This window comes from Aegilops tauschii, chromosome 7 (genome assembly GCF_002575655.3).
Source record: "Aegilops tauschii subsp. strangulata cultivar AL8/78 chromosome 7, Aet v6.0, whole genome shotgun sequence".
Taxonomy (NCBI): Eukaryota; Viridiplantae; Streptophyta; class Magnoliopsida; order Poales; family Poaceae; genus Aegilops; species Aegilops tauschii.
In genome coordinates, this window is record NC_053041.3 from 398,480,793 (window position 1) to 398,495,027 (window position 14,235).

General features: G+C 46.0%; 2 protein-coding genes across 2 annotated transcripts; one reads left to right on the forward strand and one right to left on the reverse strand.

Moving 5' to 3' along the window:
- The first annotated feature begins 1,318 nt into the window (after positions 1-1,318).
- LOC109742813 (transcription factor GTE9) lies at positions 1,319-8,208 on the forward strand. The gene is made up of 10 exons (XM_020301909.4): positions 1,319-3,117; positions 3,190-3,235; positions 3,310-3,465; positions 5,600-5,670; positions 5,805-5,844; positions 6,704-6,772; positions 6,862-6,956; positions 7,042-7,102; positions 7,178-7,320; positions 7,448-8,208. The coding sequence occupies exons 1-10, from the start codon at positions 1,807-1,809 to the stop codon at positions 7,706-7,708; spliced, it is 2,253 nt and encodes a 750-aa protein (XP_020157498.1). The 5' UTR covers positions 1,319-1,806; the 3' UTR covers positions 7,709-8,208.
- Positions 8,209-8,785: 577 nt separating this feature from the next.
- On the reverse strand, positions 8,786-13,106 carry LOC109742814 (lysine histidine transporter 2). The gene is made up of 8 exons (XM_020301910.4): positions 12,831-13,106; positions 10,958-11,112; positions 10,376-10,762; positions 9,860-10,253; positions 9,661-9,766; positions 9,486-9,577; positions 9,319-9,387; positions 8,786-9,230 (listed from the first exon to the last, which is right to left on the reverse strand). The coding sequence occupies exons 1-8, from the start codon at positions 12,867-12,869 to the stop codon at positions 9,132-9,134; spliced, it is 1,341 nt and encodes a 446-aa protein (XP_020157499.1). The 5' UTR covers positions 12,870-13,106; the 3' UTR covers positions 8,786-9,131.
- Positions 13,107-14,235: the final 1,129 nt, after the last annotated feature.

The window sequence follows — 14,235 nt, forward strand, 5'->3', positions numbered from 1 at the left end:
GGAGGCATTCAAGGTCCAACACAATGCAAGTGCTTCAACCTGTCCCATTGCTTTAGGGTCATCAAAGACGAGGAGAAGTTCAAGGCGCAACATGCCGCCCTCAAGTCGCGTAGGGGGAAGCAAGCCGTGGAGGAGGTTGGGGACGGCGAGCCGGCACGGCCGCGGGGGAAGACCAACTCCAAGAAGGAGGACAAGCGGGATGCGGCATCGAACGCCTTGATCGCAAGCGTGGAGGGCATGATGAACAAGAAGGATTCAAGGGAGGAGGAGCGCCGGCGTTTCAAAAAAGAGGAAATGAACGCCTTCATAGAGATCCAAAGGAGGAGGCTTGAGATGGACGCGAAGAAGCAAGGCAAGATGCTTGAGATTGAGGCGGAGAAGCAAGCCAAGATGCTAGACATCGAGGCCGCCAACGCCAAGACCAAGGCGAAAGAAGTGACTCTCGCGCATGATGACCGGGGTGGAAATCATGAAGGTGGATCTCAACATCGTGTCGCCAAGGAAGAGGCCGTGGTTCGAGAAGATGCAGGCCGACATGCTCAAGTTCATCGACGAGTGATCTCGTGGCCGCGAGGGCCTTCCTTTTTTGTATGCCGACTTGTGTGCTGGCATGATCACGGGGCCGCGATGGCGTGGTCGAAGTCAAGTCCCACCCTTTTTTTGTGTGCTAGCATGTGTGCCGGCCACTGGCGAGTGCGCCAACATGAACTGCGGTGATATTTTTTGAAGCCGGCAATGTATGCCGGTGTTGGCATGGTGCCGGCATTGATCTATGGCTGCTGACATGATATATGGCTGCGAGCCTTTTTTTAAATTGAATGCGTACATGAAATGGGTCGGCGCGTTGCGCGCGCTGCTGACCCAAATGCAAAACTGGGCGGACGCCGGGCGGGCGGCCGACCCAAACAGACAAAAAGCGGACAAATGCGCGTTGGGTCGGCCCGTTGGAGTTGCTCTAAGAACTTGATAAGTTTTTTTAACACAACTTGATAATATTTTGAAAATTCACGTTTAAATATCTTTTCCGGGGGAGATTCGCATGCTATTTCCATAGCATCCCAGGTCGGACAAATCAACACGTGATTCTAGCATACGAAGCCCTAGAGGCTTTCTAGACACGCAACCACCTATAATCGCACCGTCCGCCCCAAAAACCCAACGGCCGGGATCTCCCCTCACAAGTCAGAGCCGCCCACCCTATTCCGTCCAAGAGACTGCGCGGTGGGACCATTTGGACCGGGGGACCCACATCTCAGCCACCGGGCGCGCTCCCCGCACGCCGCTTACAAGGGGCCCCTTTGCTTCGCGATTCGAGCCTAAAGCTCGCGAGCGGCACAGTGAAGAGAGAGAAAGAGACGGGGACAGAGGAGAGAGAAACCCCAGGTCTCGCCGCCTCGCCTTCATCCGCTTTCGCCTCGCCGCCTCCGCGCCGCCCTCCGTTTCGAGGAGGAGGAGGAGGGGGAGCTCCAGTGCTCGCGCCGCAGCGGCGGCGGCGGCGCCGGGTGCCTGCGCGAAGGCCTCGAGATCTCGCGGCGGCGCCGCCGGCTTTGTGTGGTGGTTGTGGTGGGTGCGGCGCCGTCTGCTCGGTGAGTTGGCTCGATCTCTCGCCGCGGCGCTTCCAATTGAGCTGCTCCGCCCCCCGAATCGAGGGTTTTGGAGGCCTCCTGCTCTTGGCGGCCGTGCAATAAACTAACCTCTCGCTTCGGGGGGGTTAGGGTTAGGTTTTGGCTGAATTGTGGTGGATTTGGGTGACCCAGGCGGCGCATTGCGCTCGCGAGCAGACTGGTCTGCGTGTTCCGCCACGCAATGATGGGGAAGACGCAGAAGTTCTCCAAGGGGCACCCGCTCGGTTTCGTGCCGGACTACCGATATGGGGTGGAAACTGTGGGGGTGTCAAAGGGCCTTGGGAATCCTGCAAGAAGTGAAGCCAAGAGAAAATGCATCAACCTGAATACGGACGAGGGGGCTGATGCTCCCGGATTTAATGTGCCGCGTGTGGTCTTTGAGTTGCCGAGGATGTCGGCCTCGGATAGGAATGAGCTGGAGATGAGGCTCCGCGACGAGCTCGAGCAGGTCAGGGCCCTCCAGAGTAGGTTGTTTTCAAGAGGGGCTACGACGAGCATGAATGGTGGGACTGCGTCGGCTCCCAGAGGTGATTTCAACGGCAATAAAAAGGATGGGAAGCTCAGGAGGAGCAATTCAGTGCAGTCTGGCAGAGGATTACCGCCATCAGTTGCCCAACCTGTAGTCAGCTCCATTAACTACACAGCATCGTTTAAAAAATGCCAGGAGCTTCTGAAGAACCTTATGAAGCATCGCTCTGCAAGCCCGTTTGTTATGCCAGTTGATCCTGTGAAGTTGTGTATCCCTGATTATTTTGATATAGTCAAGCACCCAATGGATTTGGGTACTATACAGAAAAAGCTGAATGCAGATGTGTACCCTACACCTTGGGAGTTTGCCGCAGACGTGAGGCTTACTTTTAGCAACGCTATACTTTATAACCCAGTCGGTAATGCAGTTAACATAATGGCCCAGACTATGAGCAGTGTTTTTGAACCTAGATGGAAGCCTATCGAAAAGAAGCTTCCTCGACCAGATGAGGAACTCTCTGCAATTGAGCCTTCAAAAAATGATGCAGTTGAGAAAAATATTGTTGACAACAAAGAGCCTTTTGATAGAAGACCTTCAAATAAAGGTGCATATAAGAAAAACACCTTTCAAAAAGAGGAGGTGGTTGCCAAGCCAGTTTTGCACCCGAAGAAGAGGAAAGCCTCTCCTTTGGTTCAGGATGCTCCAGTAGCATCAGTGATACAGATGGCTCAGGTGGCTGAGGAGGTTCCAGTGGTACAAACTGCTATGGGAATGATGACAGATGAACAAAAGGTTGCTCTAAGCGTAAGACTACAATCATATGGTGGATTCATTCCAGAACATGTAGTTGAGTTCATAAAGAGGCATGTTAATGATGATAATGATGCTGATGAAGATGAGTTGACTATTGACATGAACGCTCTCAGCGATGATACCCTGTTTGAATTACAGAAGCTTCTTGATGACTATGATATAGTAAATCAGTCTGGAAACCCTACAAAAGATGAGCCTCAAGAGGTTGAGGTGGGTGCTATTGTCTTTGAGATTGATTTTTGTTAGTTAATTTACTGACCATTGTTTCCTTCTGTTCAACAGTTCCAAAGTGAATATGGACTTGCCAACTCATCAATGCATCATGAAGGTCGCTTTCTCCTCATTTATTTTTTCCGTGGCACTAATTGTTGTTCTAAGTTAATACTGTATACGTCTTAGCAGGCAATGAGCTTGTTGAGGAAGACATTGATATTGGTGGGAACGATCTTCCACCTTTAACATACCCCCCTGTGGTATTTGAAAGTGAAACGGCAGACAGAAGCAGCAAGCATAGTTCTTCTAGCAGTTCTAGTAGTGAGTCAGGATCATCCTCCAGTGGTATGTATTTTTATCCATTTATCTTCACATATTACACTCCCTAAATTTGTATCTTGACTTAACTGTTACCAGGCCCAGCGATATGTTCTTTTGTTTTTACTTTTTACCATTCCATGCCATTCAATGCTGCATGCCACAAATTGATAACTTTGCCCCTTAAGGCTGTTCAAATTCTTCCCCTGTGCTCACCTATTTGACATAGTCTTAACGATTCTTACGGCCTGTTCGGAATCTCTCCCGTCCGCTCCACTCCGCGGAGCTCCAGGAGCTCGGTTTGAGCTGCTCCGTGGAAATAAGCTGCAGTTTCCTCCGCTCTGGGAGCGCAGTCCAGGGAGCGGAGAGGAACCGAACAGGCCTTTAGTGTCAGCAAGTATTGATAAGTTGAAATCAGTAGTATTGAACAGTGTCCTGTTTGTTTCTAGTTTGATACTCCCTCTGTAAATAAATATAAGAGCGTCTAGATCACTAAACACTCTTATATTTCTTTACGGAGGGAGTACTTTAATTCAACTTTAGGGCCTGTTTGGGACTGCTCTGCTCCATCAAAATCAGTTCCGCTCCACCAAATCCACTTTGGAGCAGTTTCATACAGGAGTTGCAACTCTTCCAAAGAGAATGTTTGGCTTTCATCTAGCTCCAGCTTCAAGAATGGGAAATTTGGTGGAAAGGATCTATTTGATTGGATGAGTGGGGAGAAATGAAGGGGTATCCACTTACTGGTGTCAAATTTCCTTACAACTCCATCTTCTAAAGTTTTTTGGAGCACCTCCTAAAGAGCTTCACAAAAAACAGAGAGTTGTACCCCAGATTCTAGTTTTTTTGTGTAGTGGCATGTCGTAGATTTACCCTGTTTGGCTTGCGTTTTTTCTAGAGCAGAGTTTAATTTCAAGGAGCGGAGCAGTCCCAAACAGGCCCTTAGAAAGAGATGTTCAACATGCTAAATGTTGTTCATAGCAACTCGCCTTGCTAGCAATCTTATTGAATCCATATGGCAGCAAAAAGAGCCCGTATGCCTGCGTGTGCTTGCAGTGCTAACAGGTGATTCTGCCGGCCCAATTTCGGGCAGAGTCACTAAGTTTAAAAATAATAATTATTGCTGATAAATCACATATTGGCGTTCACTATTTGTGTTGTGATGGTAGCTCACATGTTAACATTGTAGAATTTTGTTCTTATCTTATCTGAGGGGCAGCAGTTGATGTTCACTTTTGCTCATACTGCTGATCATTTCTTATTTAGGATCCTTTTTTAATTGATTCCCAGCTAACTGTAGCAGACTAACAGCTAGTAGCACTTAGTACAGAGCATTATGATACCACAGCATGTGTGAGCTGGTAGTAACTTTACTTATGCTTCCTTTGTGAAATTCCTTTTCTCCATTTCATTTCGCATGAATCATGGTTGTGAATATGAGATATATAATGCCCAAACGCATTTCCTTGAGGGGGATAAAAAGGGAGAATGAGTGAGCAAAAACTGAGTGTTTCTGTGAAATATTTACTTTGCCTTACTTATCCATGTACAAATCTCTTTGACATAATATGGCAGTGTTAACCATGTTAGAACATAGGTTTAGTACTATAAACATTCCTTGTTTCCAAATGCCAAATGCCATAAACAGAAGTTCGCATCAATTAATTCACTGGACTATAGTAGTTTCAACTGATAATTGGTGTAGTGTCCGAAATATAATAATATAGAAGTAGAACATATTCTCTAATACCATGGTCTAGTTTCACTAATAATGCTATACTATTTTCCTGCTATATTGGACAACCCCGTGTATCTTACAACCGTTCTCAGGAACCGTTGGCTGGCCCACTCTGTAGGTCTGAAATTAAACTAAGACCTGTTTTTTAGGTTCATTGAATTATAACTTTTGAATACCTGCTTTTGAAACCTGTGTCTCTTGGGCTACATTATTATGAATGTCTGTAAATTTCCTTCCTTCACTGTGTTACACGATGAAACCAACATGAAGAGAACTACCCGATGTCCATAAATTTCTTTCTTTCATGATAAAACCCAAATGAGGAAACAAGCCAATATCTATTGGTGCATGGCATTCCAGTTCAGTCCATGTGATTTTTCATGCCCAACAAGGTGATCATTTTATTTCTTCTTATATCTTCAGGTTCGGATTCGAGTAGCTCTTCTGGAAGTGATTTGGGTGCCAAAGTTCCTTCGGCAAACATCGGGGCTAAGGTGCTTCCGCACACTTGCTGTATTCTGAGTAGTTTTTAGAACCATACAAGTCTCAAACAAAATTGACGTGCTACTCACCAAAAGATTATTTTGAACATCGGTGTCCTCAATGGTTGCTCTCTGTTTACATGCAGGAGAACGTACTACCCGTGTTTAGCTTGGACCAGGAGAACGGTAAGAGGTTGCACATAATACATTGTTCTTTAAGCCAAACCAGCTCTTGCAAGCACATCATCAAACTAACTAGACCACTTGATTCAGTAACAAAGCCAGCCTTCACAAGTTAGCTCCAGTAACCTATTTCTCATATGACTTGATGGATTAAACTCAGTCAAAGTTTTAAAACTTAAAATAATGTTAGGATTGGTGTTTGGCTGGCACAAGCCAACCCAAACTATAGACAATCTGAGCAATTTATCCTGCCAAAATTAAACCATTAGAACTACTGGCAAATTAAATTACATGTGAGGTCTACTATTCTGCATAGGATGGGACAATTCAGCCAAATCTAACCTGTTTCTTTCAAACAAATTTTGACCTACAACACGTCAAAATATTTGGAGGTGTGTTAAATCCAAATTGCATTCAAGTGGAGTCTGGTATCCGGTTTAACCCATCTCTTCGGAGCCATATTGACCCACTAAAAATTTAAGTGTTACAGAAAGTGGCGGATTGTCACTTAATTACAACCCGGACTGTGTTCAAATGGAGCCTGTTATCCGGTTTAACCCATCTCTTCAGAGCCATATTAATCCACTAAATATTAAACTGTTAAAGGAAGTGGCTTATCATCACTTCCTTACATGTGGGTCAATTTTTGGGTCTACATGTTATCTTTGATACCTTCCTTTGAACTCTCTGTACTTCTTTTGAACATGTGTTTTTAATATAGAATTTTAGAAACAATATGGAATTCAGTGGAGACCCAAACTTATCACTGTGCTTATCGATTGGCTTTGCTGTACTTCTGCAATTTTGGAATAGCTACTTGTGTCTTATGTATATTTACTACTTTCAATTGATATTTTTGCAGATTCACAGGATACATTGAATATACAAGAACAATGTGCTGACCGTGTACCTATTTCTGCTGATGATGAGGGTACGCTTGTACTTTTATGCGGTCTCTTAGTACCCAGAGCATGTTTGGTACGTTTCTTTTACAGTTAATTAAATGGATCAATATTTCAGAGGAGAACGTGTCTGATAAAAAATACCGAGCTGCCCTTTTGAAAAGCCGCTTCGCTGATACAATTCTCAAAGCTCGTGAGAAGGCTCTTGATCAGGTATGTGTTGGAATAGTTTATTGCGTTGCTGCCTGCCTTTGGTGGATGCTATTCCCAGTAAGATTCACATGATCCTTCATACCAGGTGAAGGATCCTGAGAAAGTTCGGCGCGAGAGGGAGGAGCTTGAAAGGTTACAAAGGGAAGGTGAGATGAAATTGGTATATTTGGGCTGGTATGCGAGCTGCAATACTGTTTATTGAGGCACAATCTTCATTACAGAGAGAGCTCGGTTACAAGCTGAGGCTAAAGCTGCTGAGGAAGCTCGCAAGAGGGCTGAAGCAGCAGCTGCTGCTGAGGCTGCTGCAGAAGCTAAACGCCAAAGAGAACGTGAAAGAGAAGCAGCTCGTAAAGCCTTGCAGCAGGTAAACCTAGGACGCAATTTGGCAAGCAACATCTTGCTTTGTTGGTATCCATACTCTGAAGTGCAGATAGTATTGATTGCTCTTTTGGTATCCATACTCTGAAGTGCAAATACCATTGACCCTGCAGATGGAGAAAACTGTAGAAATCAATGAAGGGAACCTCTTCCTGAAAGATTTTGAAATGCTTGGAACAGTCACAGGTGAACAGAATCTCAACTTGGTCGGTGAAATGAGTCCAAGCCATACACCTGAGCCCCTCGGATTTCAACTTGGGGGCAACCCCCTAGAACAGCTTGGATTGTATATGAAAAATGACGACGAAGAAGACGAGGAAGTCGAGTCCGCAGATGAACCAACAGTTGATGTTGAGGAGGGCGAAATAGACTGACAGATTATGGTGCATTTTCAGTGATAATCTGAGTGGAGCCTGTGGCGTGACTGGACCGGATAACTGTTTTTTGATGTTTTTGATATATGAAGGGCACATCACCCTGGCGGTTCCATTCCTCTACAGAACTTATGAGCTGCACAAGTTTTTGGAGCAAAATATGGTTGATCAAATGTAGTAGCAGGCATTGGAACCAGTCTTCATGCATGCGGGGTCCCATGGAGTCAGCCCATCTTTGTATGGGTTCATTGTTAGCCATGATGAAGTAATGGACGCCCCTGTGCTTTTCTGGATGGATATCTGGAAGATGATACTGAGGGAAAGGGGGTTGTTAGGGGGGGATGGGTGGGGTTGAGGTGGGGTGCGTCCCTGGCTCTTAGAACAACTAATGTGAGCCGTTTTGGGGTAGTTTCGGTGACATTTCATGTTGTGAATGTAATCCTGGAAACTGTACAAAGAGGTTGCCTGATAGATGGAAAACCGTTCTTTTTTCTTCTGCACTTGCATCTCTCATCATTACTTTATCTCTCTTCATATTGTTTGGGACCTCGGATTAGGATATATAGAGGTAAACTATTTTTTGTAGGATGAGATAAGCTTTAATTGGCTGCTGAGACACTTGCGGTGTAATCCAGGGTGGCTATTATTTATTTATTATTGTTTTCTCCACCAAAGATGATGTTATTGGTAATGTTACGTAATAACTTTTTTTGGGCAAATTTAGTTGGTAAGAGGCGGCAAATCCTGCTGTTTCTTTGCTGCAAAACTTTTTCTTCTCCTAGGGGAGGTTCGCTGATACTATTATATCGCTCGGAATAGGCGTCAGTGATCTTCCCTGACTTTTTTGAGGAAGTTTTTTTTTTTTGGGAAGGATCTTCCCTGACTTGTTCCATGCTGCATTTAGGTTGATTAACTGGGACCGTTGCTATATTTGAACTAAAATAAACATTCCCAGAACAGCATGTGAAAAGGCAGCATCAAGGAGAAACATAATTAAAAGCTTAAACATATCGCAGGAATAATCTACAGCAAGAACAGCACAGACATTATCTCAAAGAAAGAAAAAGAACACAGATATGCAGGAATAATCTATGAAGAACAATCAAATGTATGGATCTTGCACTTAATTTGATATGTCTCATGGTATATATGAATCATTGCGCCTATTTTCATAGCTAGTGCTCTGCAAAATAATACGAGTACATGCATGAAAACTCCCGGCGCTGCAAGCGGGCTGGACCCCTTCACGATTTACCCCCCAAACACAGCCCTCCTCCGGTCTAAACTAAGCAGACCGTCCGGCATCTGCGACAAGCCGTGATACCATGGTCTTTCTTCTTTGCAAGGACAGAAAATAAAATAAAAATCTGGCAGTAGAATCGCAAATCGCGAGGCGATGATGATGAACGGCGGTTGTAGTGATCTATGAGTAGAACTTGTATGTCTTGGCAGAAATGATGATCTGTCTGAGCCCTCCGATGGGCGCGATGATCATCAGAATCACACCAAGGACGATGCAAATCTGAAACCCAAAAGGAAAATCAGGATGGGATTATCGTTTTGAAGAAAAGAGAGGGGTAAAAGCTTTGGATCTTTGGGTTGGTTCTTACCCAGTTGGTGAACCATGAGAGGCTGAATCTCCTGGGCTTGCAGATGATGAGCCACATGATGCAGGGCAGCTGCAGGCAGCCATGACCAGTTACATTATGGTCCAATCTCACCAGAAGCTTTGAATGTAAATTTGCTGTCATGAAACGTGTCTGATGAAAATGCTTACGAAATAGGTCGTCGGCGCAAAGGCCAGCCCGCCGAAGAACCCGATGAGGCCACCGAAGAACGGGAAGGTCATGCCGACGAACATCGTGAAGGCTGCACATGTCGGTGTTTTGGTTGGTTATTCAGTATACAAGATGCCTCAAAACTTGAGATGAGATTAGTCAACGGGGCATTACCAACATAGATGGTCCGGGTGATCAGACGGAGCGTAATGCCTGGTGCGAACTCCAGCTTCCTCACCAGGAACGTCTCCATCATGTCGAACACTGGCATCGCGTAAATCTGCACAGGAACAATCAGATTTTGTTGTACCGTCAGATATATCGTCCTAGTATCCAAAGTAACTGGACGAAATGATTGTAAGGATCTACGTACCTGGTAGCTACCGATGAGGTGAACGACGACCATCATGTTGGCCATGGCGATGAGCCACTTGGGCTTGTTGAGGGTGATGAGGATGTTGTCGTCGACGCTGTTACCAAACGCCCAGTAGCCGATAAATGCCACCGGCATGTAGCAGGCGGCGATGATGATGTAGGCAACCACCACGCCCTTCCACATTGGCTTCTTGGACGGGTTGCCCGGCGTCGATGGGATGGTAGCCTGGATTTCTAGCACGACATTGTGGCCGGAGTAGGAGAAGGCCACATCGCCGAGCCCCCCCAAGAATCCGAACACCTGACCTGGAGTCGTCGATGCCCGCAGGCTGTAGTCCACGTTCTCTGCCTTCCCCTTGTGCAACGAGGCGCCCCAAGCAATTGTTGAGTAGCTGCATCATGCGTTATTGTCAACGGCAATTCCTTGCTAGCTAAAGTTTTTTTAAAGAAATTTGTCGGATTTGCTACAGTGAATACATGACAGCTAGTGCTAGTGTAGACATTCGGAATTAACCTGAGTGACATGACGGCTGCAGCGAGGGAGATGCCAGAGATGGAGTTGAAGTTTGGAAGCTGGGAGAGGACGAAGTGGACAGAGGCGAAGATCATGATGAAGTAAGTGAGCTTGATGTCCTTGCACTTGCCGTCACAGATCACGTCGTGGAACTTCTTGAGCGAGTTGCCGCCGGTAACCATGTACACAATGTTCAGGCTGACCTCAACGACAAGCTGCTGTGGCACCACGATCCAGAGGCCGAGCTTATCACCGAAGGCGTGCTGCCCGAGCTCATGGTACCGGTCGAAACGCTTCCCAGGGACCATCTCATGCATCTCCACCATCTGCCACAACGTGTACACCGTGATGATCCACGACAAGGTCATCACCGCGATGCCAGGACCCCTGCACGAAAACAAAAACATCAGCGAACCCTAAATGATTTGAATCATGTCATTGCAAGTTTGTAGCTTTGAAAACTGCCCCGCTGTGAGTATGACATTGGGACCCACATGCCATTCAGATTGCCAATCACAGCTTCAGAAGCAGAAAGAGCATATGGCTCCAATGTATGGATGTCAAGGCGGTAGCAGTACATACCAACCAAGTTCAGACATGGCGTAGGGGAGGCTGAGCACTCCAGCGCCAACCATGGCGGTGACATTGTGGAAGGCCGAGTACCACCACTTTGCTTTCCTCGACGACGTGATAGGAAGCCAGTCATCGATCGCCTTCTCCCGTGCAGTCCTCTCATCCTGTGGGTTTTCAGTATTTTTGTTAGCTATAGATATCATGATCACATAACAGGAGTTTTTTTCTTTCAAATTTATAATATCACACAATAAGAGCTAGTGTGCCAAAATTATTTGGGACTTATCAACAACAATTAATTTCTAACCTCCTGGCATTTCTTTCATTTTTGATGTCATCTAGTAAACTTAAGAGACGGATAATTGGCAACTTTGAATTTTCAGAGGTTGAGTGATTCCTTTTCTAACGGGCAGTTGACTTGTCACATGGCCAAGTAGTCGCGCTCGCCAAAGACAAATACATCATCAGATGCTTATCAATCAATGCCACCTCACAGTAAACATGTTTGATTTTTCTATCAAGCACGTTCACCTAACAATGTTGCATGATACTGCTAGTCTCAAAATACTACAGTATGTTTGCAAATCTGGAATACGGAAGTTCATTTTATAAAGCATCCATTTTCACAATCTCTAGTGAAAATCCACCATCGGCATGATATTACCAGAATCTCATTCTGAGTTGATTATTTTTTCAACAGGGCTAAGCGCCTTTCCATTAATTTCTTAATCCAAATAAGAAGTTCTTGCAAGAGACGTGACATTTTGCATTCTATATATAGAATAATCAATCGGATGGTAGCAATTAACACCGAGATATGGATATGCAACTATATTAAAATGGTAAGTAGTCCACCGCAAAAATAATAGTAAAAAGGAAACTAGTTAATGGAGAGTTTAAAGAGTGTGATTTTTTTTTCTGTATAGCCAAGTGTGAGCTATTTCTGGCCTTGGAAAGAAAAACAAGGCTGGACTGAAAGTACAAATGAAGACCTTTCATACTCGTTAGTCCAAGTACAAGGTGGACCATGCGACAGAAGCAGCAAAAAGATTGGAGACTATCTTATTTCTTTCAATATATTTTTCTGAAAAGAATATGTGGAACATACTCCTACGTACTCTTTTCCATATATATATATATATATATATATATATATATATATATATATATATATTTGAAACAAGAAACACAACGTAATTATAGAGGTATATATATAATGTAAAAACAGACTGGATGATGATAATTGTAAATTAAAAGAACAGCTGGAAAGACAGCGAGGGAACACTGTTTCGACTGGATGATTAATTTAAAGGAAAAAGGTAAAAATTCCGCAGTTAAGGCAAAGCATCCGGACTCACACCGATCATATGAAGCTGATACTTAAGTACACACGTTCTTTTCTCTTCTTGATCTTTTGTAGGAAAAGAAACCAAAAGGTACTAGTCCAAAAGCACCAAGAAGATGAGATTGGATATTAGACACCACCACAGTTTCACACGGGTTCTCCCCCCCAAGAAAAGGATTTCACATGAAGAAGATGAACCGGTGCTACATGCCGGGAGAAGAGAATCCTCCACGCAAAAAGAAAGAAAACAGCGTTTTCCTTTTGTCCTTTTTGCGCCTGTCGATTTCGCTCCCCGCTTTTCGGAACTCGAAAACCCCCAACCTTTTGTTTTGCGCTCTTTCACACCTCTCTCTTTCTCTGTGCCACTCAAGAAACCAGATACAAGAAACAGAGTTTGAACAAGATGGATGGATTGTTTCGTTCGTGGATGCAGAGACATAACATTGCGAACCAAAACAGATCATAACAAACAGACGCAGCGCAGAGAGAGAGAGAGAGAGAGAGAGAGAGAGAGAGAGAGAGAGAGAGAGATTTGACCTTGGGCGGCGTGTAGTCCGGCGAGGCCTGCGTCCCCATGGCGCCTGGCTTCCCTTCCGGCGGCTCGGAGCTTCCCTTCACCAATGGCCGGAGTCACACAAAGGAGAAGGTGGAGAGAAAGAAGGAGATGGAGATTGAGATGCAGCTCGCAGCCAGGTATGGAGGAGGCCGAGTCGTGGTGGTTTTTATAGAGGGAGATTCAGGCGGGGGCGCCGTATGCACTGTGAGCGATCGAGGAGCACGTATCCCGCTGGGTTAGTTATGAGTTTGTTTTCCTTCTTCTGTAGCCTGGCCTAGAGAAAAACAACAACTGGAATATCGTTGGGTGGACCGTTGACTCCACCGATGCAGCGGATCCGGTGTTCCAGCGGCACATCCCGGGGAGTTTGTTGTGGCACCCGCGTCCGTGTGTCGTTCCTTCCTCTGCGAAGCGGGCGGGACGCTGCTCGTCCGATCCTGACTCTCTCGACGGCTGCGATGAGGCCACGTCGCGGGGCTGGCGCCACTCCGGGTCGCAGAACGTGATGTACGGACTATTCAATTCTCTTTCCAAGCCTGTGCACGTGAAATTTCTTTTTCTTACTCAAGTGGACACGATTCTTTCTATCGTAATTTAGATCCCGTCGCGGCGTAAATGTACCTCTGCGCTTGGCCGTGTTGACAGCCACACCAAGTTGAAGGCTTGCCAAATTTATATACTCCTATGTACCCATGTTCACGTGCCAAATGGGTCGAAAAGGAAAGAGAAAAATTCACTACATGTCCTCATACTCGTCGCGTCGGCCGCATTTGTCCTCGTACTTACAAATACCCAAAATATAGTCCTACAATTTGTCCCAGGTGGTCATCTACGGTCCAAAATACGTTTTCCTCTACGTACGTGCTGATTTGGCGGTTGACTGGCACGTCCACGCGGGCTTTGACCGCCAGCTCACCACCAGACGCCCTGGTCCGATCGATTCCGGGGAATGCGGGTTTTTTTTTTTTTTGCAAAATCGTCGAATTTACGTTCGTCCCCCTGCCTGGTCGGACCGCGCCTCACCTGGCCGTTACACCTGGTCGGACCGACCGCACTGCACCGCACCTCTCCACACCCACCACACCTCTCCCCTCTCCTCTCCCGTCTCGAACCCTAGTCGCCGTCTCCGCCGCCGACGCCGCAGCCACCACCGCCTGGATCTACTGCCACCTCTCGTCGACGACATGTCATCTGCGGGATCCTCCCGCTCCGGTCTGCGCTCTGGTCTGTTGAGGTGCCATTGGTCGGATGCCCCGATTGTGGCGAACCTGTCAAGTGCTACCGCTCTAGCACCGATGAGCACGATGGCTGGGTTTTCTACAAGTGCACCCACGATAATGTAAGCTTCAGTCTTTTTCTGTTCGATTCATGAATCTGCCATGTTCA